This window comes from Bos grunniens, chromosome 4 (genome assembly GCF_055505025.1).
Source record: "Bos grunniens cultivar Pamir isolate PY7600 chromosome 4, Bosgru_T2T1.0, whole genome shotgun sequence".
In the NCBI taxonomy this organism is placed as follows: Eukaryota; Metazoa; Chordata; class Mammalia; order Artiodactyla; family Bovidae; genus Bos; species Bos grunniens.
In genome coordinates, this window is record NC_141168.1 from 15,213,945 (window position 1) to 15,232,463 (window position 18,519).

The window sequence follows — 18,519 nt, forward strand, 5'->3', positions numbered from 1 at the left end:
GATCAAACTCTGGACTCCTGTATTGCAGGCAGTCTCCTGCATTGCATGTGTATTCTTTACTGACTGAGCCACCAGAGAAGCCTCAGGAAAGCCCAGTAGTATTTCTTTATAAGGTTTCTTAAACTCAAGATGATCTATTGGCACCTGATTGTCAGTGTTCATATTTAAGGAACAGAACTTCATGCCTGAGGATGGAGCTTCTCACTGAGGCCAGGGGTCAACTTCCAACTGAAATGGAAGAGATTAAGCCCTGAGCCCAGAGAAGACCCAGTCCGTGTCATGTGCAGTGTCTATGCAGCTTCTTGCTCTTCTGGTGACTTCCTGCTACCGTGGAGCGCAGCAGAGAGAGGGAGGGAGGGAGGGAAACCAACAGTCTGGCATCAGATCCATTCAGGTGCTAGAAGAGGCTCTGAAGAACACTGTAGAGAAGGGGTCACAGGCCCTAGTAATAGTTGTCAGTGTCTTCCCTGGTGGCTCAGCTGGTAAAGAACCCGCCTACAATGCGGGAGACCTGGGTTCGACCCCTGGTTGGGAAGATCCCCTGGAGAAGGGAAAGTCTACCCACTCCAGTATTCTGGCCTGGAGAATTCCATGGACCGTATAGTCCATGGGATCGCAAAGAGTGGACACGACTGAGCCACTTTCACTTCACTTGAAGAAGACAGGTGTAGCCACAGAACTTGGGGCTACATATTGCTTGTGCTCAGTTGCTCAGTCATGTCCAACTCTTTGCAACCCTTTTGACTGCAGCTTACCGGATTCCTCTGTCCATGGAATTTTCCAGGCAAGAATACTGGAGTGGGTTGCCATTTCCTCCTCCAGGGCATCTTCCCAACCCAGGGATCAAACACTGGTCTCCTGTGTCTCCTGCATTGGCAGGTGGATGCTTTACCACTGCGCCACCTGGGAAGTCCAATACATTGCTTACTCAATAATATACCTGTTTATAAATCACAAAGTGTGGTTGACCTTGCACTATACTGCAAGGGACATGGCTATTGTCAGGGAGGCAAGACATAAATTCAATTTGAAAACCTAAATATCAACTATATTCCAATATATTTTAAAAATAAATAAAAATAAAATACACAAGTGTATACAGAAAAAAATTTTGAATAAAGACTAATTTTTTAAAATGTCAATGGGCAGTACAGAGCACTATATCTCATTTAATTGCAGGGAAGAAATTGCTACTCCAAAACATAAGAATGATGTGATGATTTGTTCACTGGTTTATTCAATTTTTAAAACTTAATTTGCTTTTAAAAATTAAGGGAAAGAAGAAAATAAGGTAGCCAAAAAGCCTATAAGCCACAACAGGAGTAACATCATTAAAAGACACAACTAGTTGTTCTCAAATGCTTTTGTGACCAACATGATTTTGGGTCATAGCCTGGCCATTATTAGCTGTGAAGGCTGTGAAACTGAACCTTAAAGCCAAGGGCTGTTAGCCCCAGCCTACTAAATTCTCTCTCCTACCTACTGTGGTTTCCAACATGCATTTCTCAGTCTTTGTTAGTTACATATTTACAAAGAAGAGTGCTTTATTCCTATTTGGCTTTGGACAAGATTTAAAAAAAAAAACTTTATTTACAAATGTTCTATTTCCTTTGAATATATATACAGAGTAAAGGATTTGGATAAAATAGGATAAAATCACAGGAATCAAAGCCAACTTTTCATAAAATCCAGGAGAAATTAGTAACACTCAGAAAAATCAAAATCCATTATAACAGTTACAAGAGAATCAAAGCAAATAGATTGGGGGACAACAAACCACATCAGATTTCCCTCAAACCCTCTAGCCAGTGTTTTTGTTCCATAAGTTAATAGCGAGTTCAGAAATTCAAGTCACATAGAGTCTTATTTCTACCTACCTCACATAGTGAAGTCATTTACTTGGTAAAAACAGTATCAGAGAAAGGGATTGTCTCCGTTCAGAGAATACAGTAGGAAAACCACTCTCTCAAAGCGACTGAGAATTTTTTGAGGAATAAAATCACCTACCCTGGGAAGTGTTGTTGAAATCCAGGCATACTTCCTTACAAAAATGCTACCTCAACTCTAAACAAAATTGACTTTCTTTCTGTGTGCCAGGAGAGTCCCTGGGATCCTTGGTTGGTAGGCAGGTAGGTAGGGTAGCCTCGTAGTCCACAGGCTGCAGGGGCTGGGAGGGAGTAGGGGGCCGGCTGCTTTCAGTTCAGAGGCCCATGCTTTCCTGTTGACCATCAGCAAATCTGAGGAGTCACTGAGCTGATTACAGGTGGTGTTAGGGATGTAACAAGAGAAGAAAAATGGCTGCTAATGGTAGTACCTGCCACCGGTGCTGCTAGGAAGCCTTGGTGGCTATAGGATCTTGGCTGAAAATGCTAAATTAGGGTGGCTCTTGAAATCTTCAGCCTCTCAAGTCTGTTAGTTCCTCCCTTTATACAGGAAAGGTCGACACAGCCAGTATCTATTTTGGGGATAAAGAGTAAGTTGATGGGAGAGACATTCTTATGGGGAAGTCTGCCCCAAGGTGAAGCTTGAAGACTTGGCACTCTTTCCTCCTACCAGACATTTGGCGTTTCTTAACCCGGTGGGGTTATCAGAGACCCCGGGGACACTGTGGCCATCCTTGGGGGACTGGGCCTGCTGGGCTTCTTTCAGTTCCCTGACAACGAAAAAGGAAAAGTGTACATTTCTCAGTCCTAAATTAGAGATGATATTTATGATCAAAACCAGCATAGATTTTTATTTTTATTTCAGTATTTATAAAAACAAGCATGAATGATACACAGAATAGAAAATTAACTCCTGTGATTATCTTTAGAAAGGGCTAGCACACAAGTGCCTCAACACATTGCAAGTTTGCCTTGCTGAATTCTACTGCTGCTGCTGCTAAGTTGCTTCAGTTGTGTCCAACTCTTCACCCCATGGACTGCAGCCTACCAGGCTCCTCCGTCCAAGGGAGTTTCCGGGCAAGAGTACTGGAGTGGTACTTCTCCAGAATTCTACTGATTGGGGCATAAATGATCTTTAAAATTAAAGAGAAATAAGGAGATGACTCTACAGGGGTCATCAAAGGACAGCCCATGGGTCAAATTTGGCCTGCCACCTGTTTTTGTAAATAAAGTCTTACTGGAATTCAGCCATTCACATTCATTTTTGTATGGTCTCTGATCACTTTCATATCACTCCAGCAGAGTTGAGTCATTGCAGCTAAGACCATATGGCCCACAAAGGATAAAATACTACCTTGGTCTTACAGAAGAGTGTGCCAGCCCCTGGTCTAGACAATTTCAAGAAGGCATCTGCCTCATCTCCATGATGGGTGCTCACTACTTGGAAGGACTGATGACACACACCTGTGCGTCCACATCCAGCTTCACAGATATACACACCACACCTTAAGGAATACTTATAGTCCTGTGACAGCATATATATTTGTATTTGTTAGCGGAAATAGCGCAAAAAAAAAAAATATTAGGAAATTGCTTACAAGGAAGGATTACTTCACTAAAGTCTTTATTAGAGTTTCCACAACTCATTGCCAAGAAATTATCTGGGAGGACTTTAAAGCTAATCATTCTAAGATGGACTGTGTATCCAAAAGAAATTGGACTTAAGTATATTTTAGACAGTGGAAGTGACAAATAGATTGCAGGGATTAGATCTTATAGACAGATTAGATCTGACAGTGCCTGAAGACCTATGGACGGAGGTTTGTGACATTGTGCAGGAGACAGGGATCAAGACCATCCCCAAAAAAAGAAATGCAAAAAAGGCAAAATGGCTGTCTGAGGAAGCCTTATAAATAGCTATGAAAAGAAGAGAAGCTAAAGGCAAAGGAGAAAAGGAAAGATACACCCATTTGAATGCAGAGTTCCAAAGAATAGCAAGGAGAGATAAGAAAGCCTTCCTCAGCAACCCGTGTAAAAAAAATAGAGGAAAACAACAGAATGGGAAAGATGAGAGATCTCTTCAAGAAAATTAGAGATACCAAGGGAACTTTTCATGCAAAGATGAGCTCGATAAAGGACAGAAATGGTATGGACCTAACAGAAGCAGAAAATATTAAGAAAAGGTGGCAAGAATAGACAGAAGAACTATACAAAAAAAATCTTCATGACCCAGATAATCACGATGGTCTGATAACTCACCTAGAGCCAGACATCCTGGAATGTGAAGTCAATTGGGCCTTAGGAAGCATCAGTACGAACAAAACCAGTGGAGGTGATGGAATTCCAGTTGAACTTTTTCAAATCCTGAAAGATGATGCTGTGAAAGTGCTGCACTCAATATGCCAGTAAAATTGGAAAACTCAGCAGTGGCCACAGGACTGGAAAAGGTCAGTTTTCATTCCAATCCCAAAGAAAGGCAATGCCAAAGAAAGCTCAAACTACCACACAATTGCAATCATATCACACGCTAGTGAAGTAATGCTCAAAATTCTCCAAGCCAGATTCAATAGTACGTGAACTGTGAACTTCCAGATGTTCAAGCTGGATTTAGAAAAGGCAGAGGAACCAGAGATTAAATTGCCAACATCCATGGATTATCAAAAGAGCAAGAGAGTTTCAGAAAAATATCTACTTCTGCTTTATTGAGTATGCCAAAGCCTTTGACTGTGTGGATCACAATAAACTGTGGAAAATTCTGAAAGAGATGGGAATACCAGGCCACCTGACCTGCCTCTTGAGAAACCTATATGTAGGTCCGGAAGCAACAGTTAGAACTGGACATGGAACAACAGACTGGTTCCAAATAGGGAAAGGAGTATGTCAAGGCTGTATATTGTCACCCTGCTTATTTAACTTATATGCAGAGTACATCATGCGAAATGCTAGAATGGACAAAGCACAAGATAGAATCAAGATTGCCGGGAGAAATATCAATAACCTCAGATATACAGATGACACCACACTTATGGCAGAAAGCAAAGAAGAACTAAAGAGCTTCTTGATGAAAGTGAAAGAGGAGAGTGAAAAAGTCGGCTTAAAGCTCAACATTCAGAAAACTAAGATCGTGGCATCCAGTCCCATCACTTCATGGCAAATAGATGGAGAAACAGTGGAAACAATGGCAGACTTTATTTTGGGGGGGTTCCAAAAATCAATGCAGATGATGACTGCAGCCATGAAATTAAAAGACACTTGCTCCTTGAAAGAAAAGTTATGACCAACCTAGACAGCATATTTAAAAAACTGACATTACTTTGCCAACAAAGGTCCATCTAGTCAAAGCTATGGTTTTTCCAGTTGTCATGTATGAATGCGAGTTGGACTATAAAGAAAGCTGAGCCCTGAAGAATTGATGCTTTTGAACTGTGGTGTTGGAGAAGACACTTGAGAGTCCCTTGGACTGCAGGAGATCCAACCAGTCCATTCTAAAGGAAATCAGTCCTGAATATTCATTGGAAGGACTGATGCTGAAGCTAAAACTCCAATACTTTGGCCACATGATGTGAAGAACTGACTCATTGGAAATGCCCCTGATGCTGGGTCTTTTCATCTCCTTTTATATTTTCAACAATTCACTGGATGTAATGATTATTTTAAAATGCCTTCAGGATCCTGCTCAACCATCACTGCCTGACCTTTATAATACCAGGTCCATGCTATCTAATTAATTCCTACTTGTTAAATGAAGGAATAGATTAATAAATGCATGCATGAATACAAGCTTACATGCATAAGAAATAGGATTGCTTCCTTAGGCTTAGAAAAATACCTCTGTCTTAAACATGGGTCAAGACAGAATTTTTTTTTTGCTGTTTTTTTAATTTATTTATTTTTACTTGAAGGATAATTGCTCCACAATATTGCATTGGCTTCTGCCATACATCAACATGAATCAGCCATAGGCTCTGTAACAAGCAAGACAGAATATCTGTCTGCCCCATGATTTAATGGACTTCTAATGGGTCTCTTCCCACCTTAGTTATGGTTATCTTACTTTGGGTAGTCATCTACCAGTTACTTGAACACTCTTGTCACTTAGAGTCCTAATTTTTCTTTACCAGTATTTCCTTGCATTCATTTGCATTAACTGGAATTGTCTCTCTCGAGCTGTCTACTCACAGAGCATCCAGCCCCTTGTTACACAGGGCCCCTCTTTGTGAGCAGGAGCCTCTGTGTCACAATGTTGGATTCCACTTGAATCCATAGAAAAGATACACCAGACCAGTTGTGTCACTGTGAGTACCGCATAAATAGGTTCTTCCTCAACCCCAGCATCCAAAAATCTACCTTTGCAGTGTGGCTGTCTTGAACTTTTCCAAGTTCAACTGGTGCTGAAGCTCTTCTGTTTTCCCCAGGGAGGGACAGAGGACTCGACTCTTGGCCAGAGCTGCTGCAGACGGTCTCTCTGCTGGATCAGGGTGGATCATGCTCTGATGAGGTGGGACCAAAAGGGAGGAAACAGAAGCTTCATTCTTAGGAAAATCCCCCCACCCAACCAACTCCAACCCAGCTTCTGCTGGTGGGTTTTTTTGAAACTCAATTCTCCTTTGTGCAAAGGGAAGAAATAAATGAAAACTTAGCTCCACCCAGGACAGAAATACCATCCATATGTGATAGCATCCATCATCCATACCTTTGACTTTCTCAAGTATCAGCTTTTAAAGCTAACTGAATGATGAACTAGTCTAATGCCTTAATTTTCAAGAGAGGAAACTGAGGTCCTGAGATAAAGTGGCTTGTCCGAGTTATTGACAGGACCAAGGCTAAAACCTGGGTTACCCAACTGCTAGTTCAGCTCACTCACTTCCACCATGTGTCCAGTTTTCACTTAAGATTAATTAAGGATATCCCACCATGACAGTATTCCTATAGCCTTTATCTTCAGAGGATGCCTATAGCCTACGATGACTGGAATACAGTAGAATATACCTAACTGTAAACAGCAATTAGTTTCAAATAATGAAGAGAACACTGACCCTTCCATTTGAGGAGCAATGTTCAGAGTCCGCTCCACTACTTAGTATGTAGCCTTGAGCAAGTCACAACATTTTGCTGAAACTCAGTCTTCCTTTACTGGCATTTGGAATAGCAATATTCACCTTCTGGACTGTTGTGAGAATTAAATGAATTAGCATATACTTATTACCTAGCACAGAACCAACACTGAGCTCCTCAGTAAGTATAAGTATCAACTAACTCTAAGAATGACTTACACACAGAAATAGGTGGACATCTATTTGCCATTACATTAAAAAAAATAAAAAGACATTTCCATCTTTTCTTCACAAGAGACAGCACCTCGAGTAGTTGGTGGAATTCCTTGGAGAGCTCCTGAGGAATGTCTGGAAGGTTCCCCTCACGAATATGATGCCACTCGGTGCCGTTGGTGGGCAACAGCTCTGCTCCTGCAGCCACCGCGATGGTCAACCCCAAGGCAAATATGTCTGCTTTGGGGAGGTGCTGATAATTCTTCAAAACAGAAGACAGGAAGGCTGGTTACTTTGCCAAGTGAAGAGTGTCTAGTCTAAAACACAACTGGTAAGAGAGTTGCTTGAACGCGCATGACCTTAAACAAACACAGTGGGGAGGTCGTATCTGCTATGGTTGGTAGTGTCTTTCTAGAGAAGACAGAGGACAGGGCATCAGTCCACCTGAGTAATACTGCCCTGGTCCTGGGAACCCAAAGCTGGTACCCTGTGATGACCTAGACGGGTGGGATGGAGAAGGAGGTGGGAGGGCGGCTTAGGAGGGGAAGGATGTATGTGTACCTATGGCTGATTCATGCTGATGTATGGCGGAAACCATCACAATGTTGTACAGTAATTACCCTCCAATTAAAAACTAAATAAAATTTTTTTAAAAATATGCTGCCCTGAAGAGTCAGAGGCAGAATCTCAGCACTCTTTTGTTCTCTCAGGTTCAAAGAGGCTTGAAACTTAGATTGACTGATCATAAAGAGGAAAGACTCCTTTTTTTTCCCCCAGCTATCATCCTGTAGAAAGTTATATCTTTCCTAGGCCAGACTCATAGACATGTTAAAAGATGAGCAATAACTGAAGGCCATTTCAGTGACCAAGACTGGTGGTGCTGTCAAAAGGTTAGTCGCATGATAAAGGTTGGGTTGGACCAATCAAGGCTTCCTTCCTGCTAGGAAATTCATAATGCTAAGAATTCTAAAAAATATTAGAAATAGCAAAGGACCTTTACAAAAAAACAGTAAAAATGGTGATTAATCCATTGATTGAGCCACCCTCTTTGCAAACATTTCAAGGGACTATTAAAAACCCTTTGTTCTCCAAATCTATACCTCTTGCAAAATTTCATTAGCCAAGAAGCGACTGTCCCCCTCTTCCACTTTGGGATTGCTTATTGATGTCACATGACCCAAGTCACCTAAAAAAAGAAAAAAGAAGTAGAGTTCTTTCAAAGCATGTTTTTCTTAAAACTGGAATAAACGGATTAGAGTCATCAGCATACATTTTGTAGGATAAGAGTATACCAATCAAGTTACAACACAGACTCACCAATTTTATACATCACATCAGCAGAGAAAAACCAATCAGCTTCATTTTCAGCCTCTTCCAGGACTACGGGGGAGTCGCTTTGCATCTTATGACAAATGAAGATGTTACCTGAAAAAAAATACAGAACTGTAGTAAGGAATGATTCCTAAACCTTTTCACCTCAGAGATTCTTTTCTGTAAATGACATTTCAATCCTCCTCCTCTTCTGTGTGTGCAGGTAACAAGACTACCAAGGTTTCTTTTCCTCCATGGAATCTCTCACACTACTTCCAAACAGCTCAGTGATTGATAATACCTATTTCAGTGGAACTTAAACCTCAAACCTCTTTGAAGAGGCTGGTGACCTCAAAACAAAGAAATAATCAACAACACAGGATAGTAACAACATTTCCTTGCATTTCATATGCATGAGTGCCTTAACCCACTAGTTGTAAACAGTCAGGATGCAGTCTCTTATCTATGCAGTAAATTCAATACTTATTTTCATACTTGGGCTTCACTATCTGGGAGTCTTTTCTTTCTGTCCTCTTGGCGCAATGGGAAAGTAGTTAAAGCTGTTTAACTGGAGTGTGGGCAGGGGGAGAGGGACGTGGAGGGATTCTGCCAGCTAACAGCCTCTTTGACAGTCATGCAGGCACAGATTCTGACAACAATGGGGAAGGAATTCAACACGGCCAGAGGAGCAGAGGAGAGCTGGACTGACTGGGCTTGATGTCCAGGTGCACCATGCCGGAGCTGTGGATGTATTTGAGCCCGAGGGAAATCTGTAGAAGGATGTCCTTGAGTCTGGGCTCTGGGAAATGACTGCCAGACTTTGTGTTTTCAGTTACTGCAGCCTGCAAGCTCCCACCTAGGAAAGAACAACAGAATAGCCCCACCAAGTGAGAGAAAAAAGTGTGAATCTTATATGTGAAAGCCTAGTACATATTCAATACATTCCTCATGAATGAACTCAGTCGAACAAGTCTAAACTGCTTCAGTGTCGGTGTGAAACATAATATCAGCTCCCTGTCTATACCACAAACATATTGGAAAGAATAAGGGCTTTCCTCTTTAAAGAGGAAAAGAAAATGCTATATCCTAGGTAACCAATATGTGGCTCTATTGCCTTGAGTATGCCCCCAACTAACATTTAAAAAGCTTTACCTTGTTATCAACAGAAGATCAGCCAGGCCTAGTCATATAGCTACTATGGTGTCGATGAATAATTCCAATCTGGTGTCAAGCTAGTGATTATAGGCCATTAGTAACTTTAATGTAATTGATTTCAAGTTTCCTTCCATTAAAATATATATCACGAAATAAGAACATTTAATGATGGATGACCCAAAGAAAATATAAAACCTCCATGTACACCTAAACCCTCTTTGAGCCACTGTTTGTAGCAACTCTATCACTGTCGTCAATAAAAAGATAAGCCCTGACCTCATCTGACTACCTGACCTCAGACGCCCCTGCCCTAAGGCATTAGAATGCTTCTCAACCTTTTGATTCATTAATTAGCATTTGTCTGTAGCCTCCTCAGTCAAATTAGGGAATTCTGGGACCCCCATCAGTTATAAGGCCTGTAAATCCCCCCTTCAGGTGTGTATCAGAGCAGTAGGGTCTGAGATGGTAACTGTACTTTTAAGGAAATCTATATTTAAAACTCTCTTACGTAAAATTGAATGTAAAGGTTGAACTGCCACATTCAAATAAATTCAGAAAGGCAAATTCAGCACCTTTCAGAAACAAACAAAAAAAAAGGGGCTAAAGTAGAAGGTTTTTGTTTTTCCCTGGGAATCACCTTAGGAAAGAATTTATGAACTGTAGATGACATTAGAAAGGAAGAATAAATAAAGAGTACATTGGGGTTATTATAAACAAAGCCACCTTGAGGTGAAGTTTCAGATGAGTTTATGAGATGTGATGGAGGAAAAGGGAGGTTGCATCAAGGCCCCTGGGTCTCCACTAGCCTGGCTGTTCCTTTAGGACAGGCCCACAGCTCATTCATCCTTCCTGTCCCATGGTCTGGCATGTAATCAGTATTTTCTGAACTGAATGTCTATCCCGGCAACAGAGGGGAAAGACTGAGTGAAGGCCCCTATGAAATGTATGGAAAGAAATAAGCATCGTAAGTTACTTAGCATTCCTTTAATATGTTCCTTTAGATTATAAGTGGAGGGATTTCTAATCCCCTGAAGTGTGATAGGTATTTAGTAAGGGGAACTAGGTATTTAGTAAGGGGAACTAGACCAGTGATAGCAGCACTTTCAATTACTTAGAATCTCTATAGGTAGTGTTAAAGTTAGCCAAGTGATAAAACAGTAGAAGAGAAGTTACTGAAAAGTATTCATTCGTATTACTGTATTAGAATATCCTTATTTTGCTTGAGCTAAAACTGATTGTCCACACACTTATAGAACAGCATAATGAACTGTTCTTTACTAAACAGTATTAACAAGAAGTATCCATCGACAGGGGGCTTCCCCAGTGACTCAGGTGGTAAAGAATCCACCTGCCATGCAGAAGACCCGGGTTCGATCCCTGGATCGGAAAGATCCCCTGGAGAAAGGAATGGCTACCCATCCCAGTATTCTTGCCTGGAGAATTCCATGTACAGAGGAACCTGGCGGGCTACAGTCTGTGGGGTCACAAAGAGTCAGACATGACTGAGTGACTAATTCATTTCACTTCACTTTCATGCATTTACAGACATAGCAATACTGAATGAACTGTAAACTTCATCCCTCCTAATCTCACCCGGGTGCACTGAAGCCTTAGCTCCTTAACCCAAGGTAGCCCCTGGCATTGGCTCGGTACCTTAGGAGGTGCCCTAGGAGGAATACAGCCAGCTCCCAGGCAGTTCTTTTCAAACCATCTTTGTGAGATGAGTTGATGACTTCCTTCCTTTAGATAAATGTACTTGCCCCACTTGGTAGGAGAAAAGATACTTCAGAAAAACATATACTTGTTTTCCTGTCTGCTCATAAGACCTAACAGATGCCAAAACAAAGAAATAGCAAATACCTTCTGACAATGAAATGCAAAAAGCAGGCCAACAGTTCAACAGCACGTCTTATTTATGTATTTGTATTCTCACTATGCTACTTTGCTGCCAATGACACAAGCCTACTTTTCTGCTGGTAAAATTGTCCCTTATCTGGTGGGAAAATATAACCTGTATTCATGGTGTTCCAACTTCTGGATGTCACATCACTTGAGCAAATGTGAGAACCAGTATTCTAGGGGATCGTGCTCTGTAAAACTTCTACGCCAGAAGACGTCACAAGAATACTCTGCGATTAGGGAGAGATTGGGCTTCCCAGGTGGTACTAGTGGTAAAGAACCTGCCTGCCAAAGCAGGAGATGTAGGACACACGGGTTTGATCCCTGAATCGGGAAGATCCCCTGGAGGAGGGCATGGCAACCTACTCCAGTATTGTTGCCTGGAGAATCCCATGGACAGAGGAGCCTGCGGAACTACAGCCTATAGGGTCACAATGAGTCGGAGATGACTGAAGCGACTGAGCACGCACACACACACAGGGAGAGAGTAATTATCCAGCGCTGAGCCGGTTAGAATCCTGGTTGTTGCAGAATCAGCCGGCTACTGGAGACCTCAGATTTCTGAGGCTGGCCCAGAGGTGACCTTGTAGGGGACCTTGGCTAGGGTGGCAGAGAGGGTGGAAACTTGTGATTGGTTCAGGGTTTATGAGGGACAAGAGGCAAATCAGATGACTGTTAGTCTCTCACAGTTAAAATCTATGTTATCTACATCACCTAATTTATAATTGAAGTTAAAACCGTAACCGTGCATGTTCCACCCTGACTGCTATGAGAGGCTGGGTAGAGGGGCTTGGGTCGATATGGGTAGGTAAGGGTGGGTATGGGGAAACAGGACATAGGATGGAGAGGTGAGACAGAGCGGGAGAGAGAGAATGTGGGAGCAGAAGGAAAGAAGCACCGGCTACCTGACACATACTTTGGATTTCTTATCCTTTACTTAGACCCACTCCAGTATTCTTGCCTGGAGAATCCCCTGGACAGAGGAGCCTGGCAGGCTACAGTCCATGGGGTCACAAGAGTCCGACACCACTTAGCGACTAAACCACCACCACCACCGGGAAAAGTCTCAACATGGATTATCCAAAACGACAAACAAGATTTGCAAGTGTGCGAAGTCACTTCAGTCGTGTCCAACTCTGTGCGACCCTATGTGCTGCAGTCTGCCAGGCTTCTCTGTCCATGGGATTCTCCAGGCAAGAGTACTGGAGTGGGTTGCTGAGCCCTCCTTCAGAGGGCCTTCCCGACCTAGGGATCAAACTTGTGTCTCTTACGTCTACCTTCATTGGCCTGTGGGGTACTTTACCACTAGTACCACCCAGGAAGTCCCACAAAAGAGCATGCTTTATTTTCCATTATCAGTTCACATTTGAAAGGTTCAATGTATGTGAATTACATTTGCTAAATCTCAGTTACGTTTGAGTTGGCAAGTATCTATGGGGTCACACAGAGTCGGACACAACTGAAGTGACTTAGCAACAGCAGCAGCAGCAGAGTGAAGTTAGCTGAAGCACCACAATGAACAAACACTGATTTCCCATAGTATCTTACATCTATCTAGTCCACACTCACTAGCTGGCTTTCAACGCCCACTACAGGCTTCCCACACTTCACCTTGCTGGTCTGACTTCCTCCTACGGGGTCAGCTCAGTCCTCTTTAGTCTCCTTTCTATCTACCAGGCCAGACGCAAGCCCAGTCCATGCTTCTAGCCTGCATGCTGGTCTTCCCTCTGCTTCCATAAACTCAAGGAATCCTCCTGCAAGGTCTCGTTCAAGTCTTAGCTCCTTCATGACATTTTCTCAGGCTATGCTAATAACAAGTATTACCATGTTCTTACTATGTATTTGGACTTAATGATGTGCTAGCATTTGACATACACTGTTGATAATTTCGCAAATGACTCAGTTAGGTAAATACTACTGTCTCATTACTCAATGAGATTAAATGATGTCTCAGTGATCCTGAGAGAACTGAACTGAAGTGAAAGTCACTCAGTCGTGTCTGACTCTTTGCGACCCCATGGGCTGCATAGTCCATGGAATTCTCCAGGCCAGAATACTGGAGTGGGTAGCCTTTCCCTTCTTCAGGGGATCTTCCCAACCCAGGGATCGAACCCAGGTCTCCTGCATTGCAGGCAAATTCTTTACAAGCTGAGCCACAAGGGAAACCCAAAAATACTGGGGTGGGTAGCCTATCTTTTCTCCAGGAGATCTTCCCCACCCAGGAATCAAACTGGGGTCTCCTGCATGGCAGGCAGCTATGTGACAGAGCTGGGCTTTGAACTCCAGTCTGCCGACTTTAAAGCCCAGGCGCATCCCACCACACCCTGCTGCCTTTGCCCACATTCACCATCTCTGGCCACTTTGTGTGCTCATTATAAGAGAGCAAATGGAATCAAGCTTCTGGAAGTAAGGACTTACCTCACTCTACAGGATTTTGCACCCAAAAGCTTAATAGAGTGTCAAGCCCGAAGAAGATATTCAAATGTTGAAAAAAATGAGATGATTTTGTAATAGATTGCTTCATCTTATTCTTTTTGAAAATTTGAAACTTTTACATTGCCCCAGTTAAAATTTTACATTGCCCACAGGTTGAAATTTGTTAATTTTGCTTTATTGACTGATTTTTAAATTTGATATTATCTTTGTAAATAGGTAAATGTTATGGAAATAAAATCAATCTTCTCTATAGAGAGAGGGAAGAAAAAAAGAATAGGGACTCTCAGGTTATGATAAGAAGAAATTAAGAGATGATTTAAAAAAAAAAGGTCTCAACTACTCAATCACAAGTATAAGGAAAGGGTCCATTTCGTTTTAACCCAAAGAAACTATTATAAAAAGGGATTTGGGGTGAGCTTATTAAAGAAAAAAACTCATGAAGTTCACAAGTAAGGCTATGGGAAAATCAGGCTATAAGGAAATAACAAGGAAGATGCCAAATTATTATCTCGTAGAATATGTGTACCATTTTCTATGCTTCTAGCATCTCATAATGTTATTTACTTACCTACTGGTGAAAGTAATCTTATATACAGTGTTGAAGCTTTATCACTGATCACTGTCCTCAAAAGCCAGGCTATCTGGTGATAACTAAACTTACCCAAAGACAGACTGCACCATTAAAAAAAAAAAAAACTCAGGGTAGGTGTATATGTTTGGGGGATGCCATTATCCAGTATTACTGGGGCTAAAATATGGATTGCAAAATGTGGATGCATCCTAAAACGATGACGATCTTCTATCCAACTGGTAGCACTTTCCTACTATATCCCTAGATGTTTTGATGAAAATGTATTTCCAAGAATAACAATACATAACTGCTGTTATGTAACCCCTTAATTATAGATAAGAACTATTAAATCATGAATTAGAAATATGTTAATCCAAAGGACCACACTTTGTGATTTAAGTAGCCCAAAAAGAAGTTTTACTGGTTACTGTGTATACATAGTCCTGAAGAACCTAGGAGGATGTATCTGAAGTCACTAGATTTCAGTCCCAGCACCCCACCCCATGCCCCTACTCTTGTGAGAACACTTAAAGCTCCAAAGTAAGAAGCAGCAAGAAACATGAACAATCCCCAAACACAGGAATCCACTTCCAAATTAATCAGAAGTTGGCTATGTAAGTTTACCACTCCCTCCTCCAAAATAGTAGAGACTATGGCTTACCTCTTCTAGAGCACCTAGTAAATGGTAAAAAGATGATTTACCATTCAAACCACTAGCATAAAAGTTTTCTAAGTATTAATTAAAGTGTGAAGGACGTAATAGCTCCTATGTACCAACTACACATCAGCTTTGAAAGAAGCACCTTACAGCATAAGCCTGAAATTCCTTTCCAGCTCAACTCATTTCCTCCAGCTCTCTGCTTCCAAGCAAAACAGTAGTACAGACTTTTAGATATGATTCTGCTATACCTGCTATTAAGTAAAAGAAGAAAGCAAAGATTTTTTTTTCCCAAAGACTTAAAAGCTAATCCTCCCTCTCCATAGATATGAGCCCACATGCTTACCATTGCAGTATTCATTTTGAATGATCATGTAGTCATCTTCTGCCCACGCAGAGTAGTAACGCACCACATGGGGGTGTTGTCCCAGCACCGCATGGGCATAAACTTCATGCATAGCCAGAGTCCTAAGAGATGGGAAAGCATTGAGGAAACTGAAAATAACACACATACAAATTCTTTAAAGATGAGATATGAGGCATTATTCACATTTGTTGAATGCTCACTGCTTGCTTACTTACTATCTTATCACATTTAATGTTTGTAACTCCTCTATATGATATAGTAACAAGGATGAAGCCTTTAAGGGGTTAAGTGACTGGCCCAAAGTTGAGCTGGTGATAGCAGATCTAAGACCAGAACCTTGGTTGTCCTGGGCCCAAGTCCACGGTTTTTTTCATTGAACAGGATATATGTAGAGAGGCATCTTAGGTGTCCGTTACCCCAGGAGCAGACTTGTTTTGATTCTAATTTTCACAATCTAAAAACCCTGATGGGCTTAACAAGAAATGTGCTTGATTGTGGATATTGCAATGGGCCCTCTACCATCCCTATGAAAGCTAGACAGTTGCTGTGTGTGTGCTTAGTCGCTCAGTCGTGTCCAACTCTTTGCGACCCCTTGGACTATAGTCTGCCAGGCTCCTGTGTCCTTGGAATTTTCCAGGCAAGATTACTGGAGTGGGTTGCCATTTCCTACTCCAGGGAATCTGCCAGACCCAGGGATCGAACCCAGGTCTCCTGTTTCTCCTGAATTGCAGGCAGATTCTTTACCCACTGAGCCGACAGGGAAGCCTTAATTATAGTCAATACTAAACTCTGCTGGTATGATGTAGCCACAGGGACAGTCCTGAAGACAGATATCCATCATGGAATAGGAAATCCAACACACAAAAAAAGAAGCAAAATGCAGTGCTTGATCGATTTCAGTATATAAACGAAGAATTCCAAAGACTAATTTAAGATTTGGCATTTTAGTATTATATCTCCCAGAGTTCACAAAAAGCAATGGCTGAATCTGAACATATTTGTTTTCCTTGTGAAAAGGAAGAACTTTTGAACAATTAGTTCTAGGAATGAAATTTAAATTTTTGTTAGTTTTTCCTGGCTTGGAGTTTTTCAAACTTGACTGTTGAATTTATTATTAATACAAAGTAGAGATAACCAGTAAGTTAACAATAACTTGGTAGTATTTCTGATGAACTAAACAGATACCAGAAGATCCTTTCCTAAATCCATTCATTAGAGAAAAAAAAAAAAGTAGTAAGACCAGTAGTAAAAGCCATGAGAAATACAAAACAAACAAACAACACAATTCCAATTGCTCATGGTATATTTCAGGAAATAACTTATCTCTGATCTTAAAAATTCAGAAAGGTTACAAATGTGAGACAACTTTCAGTGGTAAGGTTGAATTTTTAACAGTAGCAAATGACATCAGTGCTCTTATTGAAAATGTTTTGATAAATCCAAGTGTGTATTTCTAGTACATTTTAAAGGTACTCACTCATCTGATAATCCTCCCAAAGGTTTCGTGGAGCGTTTTATTGCATAAACACATCCATCCAGCCTCTTAATGCACTTGTAGACTGTACCAAAGTCCCCGACCCCAATTTTTTCTACCTCCAAGAATTCTTTTTCATAGCGGGAAGCCATGTTGGTTTCTCGTAAGACACATCTCTGAAATATTTTAGCAAAAAGTGAAATAGTTTAGAATAAAATTAAGGCATATTATATCCCTCAATTTCCCTAAGTTTCCAAAAATACTTTTGAGGCAAATCCATTGGATTCTGTCTGTGTCAATATTCATGGTGGCAAGAAGCACTGACTGTTGAATTTATTATTAATACAAAGTAGAGATAACCAGTAAGTTAACAATAACTTGGTAGTATTTCTGTTTCATCTTAAGTGCAATAAACATACTTTTTAGTTTGCTTCCCCCAAAGCCTTAGTCTAGAGAACAAAATTGTCAAATTGATTTATTTCAGACTGTGTGCTCAGCTGCAGCAACCGCTCCCCCTACTGGCCAACCGTGACATCACTCATTGCTAAGTAAGGAACTCGAGCAAGTCACTGAACTCCTGTATCAGTTTTCTCATTTGTCAGATGAGGATCAGAGCAACTATGTCTCATGGTCCTTTCAAATATATGAGAATCACATATATCACGAATATATATAAATTCTCAGTAAACAGTAGCTGATGATGGAAATATCCATAGATTTATAAGAATCTCAGTCCAAACTGATTCATCCCTGTGAAATCACCTTTTCCCAATATCTCCATTAGCAAGAACTTTTTCCTTCTAACTTTAAATGTTTAAAAAATCTTGACTCTTACCAGGTCTTCATTTTCAACATCCAAGCCCAGTCAGTCTTCATCAACAAGATCGATAATTTCCCTTGCCCTTACCAGTCTCAAGCTCAATTTCCTCCACCTCTGGACTTGCTCCAGCTGCCCGCCCTTTCTCTGTCTCCTCTATCAGTACGATTATTTTTGTGAAATGATGCCATAGAATGAGACATACCTAATTGTTTCCCATGAGGAATCCTCACCTCTGATCAGAGGCCTGAAGGCTCTGGTAGTGCTTACCTGCTCCCTTATATCCTCATCTCAGACACCAAGTACCAGCTTACTATCCATATCGCCCCTTCCCCATTGTCCTCCCTGCCCTGTACGGACACTGAACATTATAATATCATGAAAACATGCCTATGTCCAACATGTCACCTTGATGGCAATCTAATATCCCACTGGCTGTATGGTCTAATTTACGTAGCCATTCTTCCGTTATTGGGTATTTGGTACCGCCCCTATCTTCTTTTCTTTTTCTGCTCTTACAGTTAAGGCTGAAACAAACATCTCTGGTGGTAATATTCACGGCATTATTTTCTTAGTTTAGATTATCAAATGGGTGATACTAGATCAAAGATTGTGAACATTATAAAATCAATAAATATTGACACATTTAAGAGCTAAAACTTTTACATATAAACCTCTGGC

At 41.2% G+C, this 18,519-nt stretch overlaps 1 protein-coding gene across 7 annotated transcripts in view; it reads right to left on the bottom strand.

Moving 5' to 3' along the window:
- Positions 1 to 18,519, bottom strand: part of WEE2 (WEE2 oocyte meiosis inhibiting kinase) — a 30,044-nt gene that overhangs the window by 1,518 nt on the left and 10,007 nt on the right. Inside the window, exons 4-12 of one of the 7 annotated variants that reach the window (XM_086395172.1) lie at positions 17,025 to 17,197; positions 15,527 to 15,648; positions 9,171 to 9,317; positions 8,468 to 8,575; positions 8,251 to 8,336; positions 7,242 to 7,412; positions 6,231 to 6,373; positions 4,143 to 4,260; positions 2,440 to 2,653 (exon numbers count right to left, since the gene is read on the bottom strand). In XM_086395172.1, the coding sequence (XP_086251298.1) occupies positions 4,182 to 4,260; positions 6,231 to 6,373; positions 7,242 to 7,412; positions 8,251 to 8,336; positions 8,468 to 8,575; positions 9,171 to 9,317; positions 15,527 to 15,648; positions 17,025 to 17,197 (1,029 nt within the window). In that variant the 3' untranslated portion in view covers positions 2,440 to 2,653; positions 4,143 to 4,181. Of the gene's footprint in view, positions 1 to 1,209; positions 2,654 to 4,142; positions 4,261 to 6,230; positions 6,374 to 6,919; positions 7,051 to 7,241; positions 7,413 to 8,250; positions 8,337 to 8,467; positions 8,576 to 9,170; positions 9,318 to 15,526; positions 15,649 to 17,024; positions 17,198 to 18,519 lie in introns of those variants that run through there. The other 6 variants (XR_015161966.1, XR_015161967.1, XM_086395171.1 and 3 more) reach the window with 6 other exon arrangements.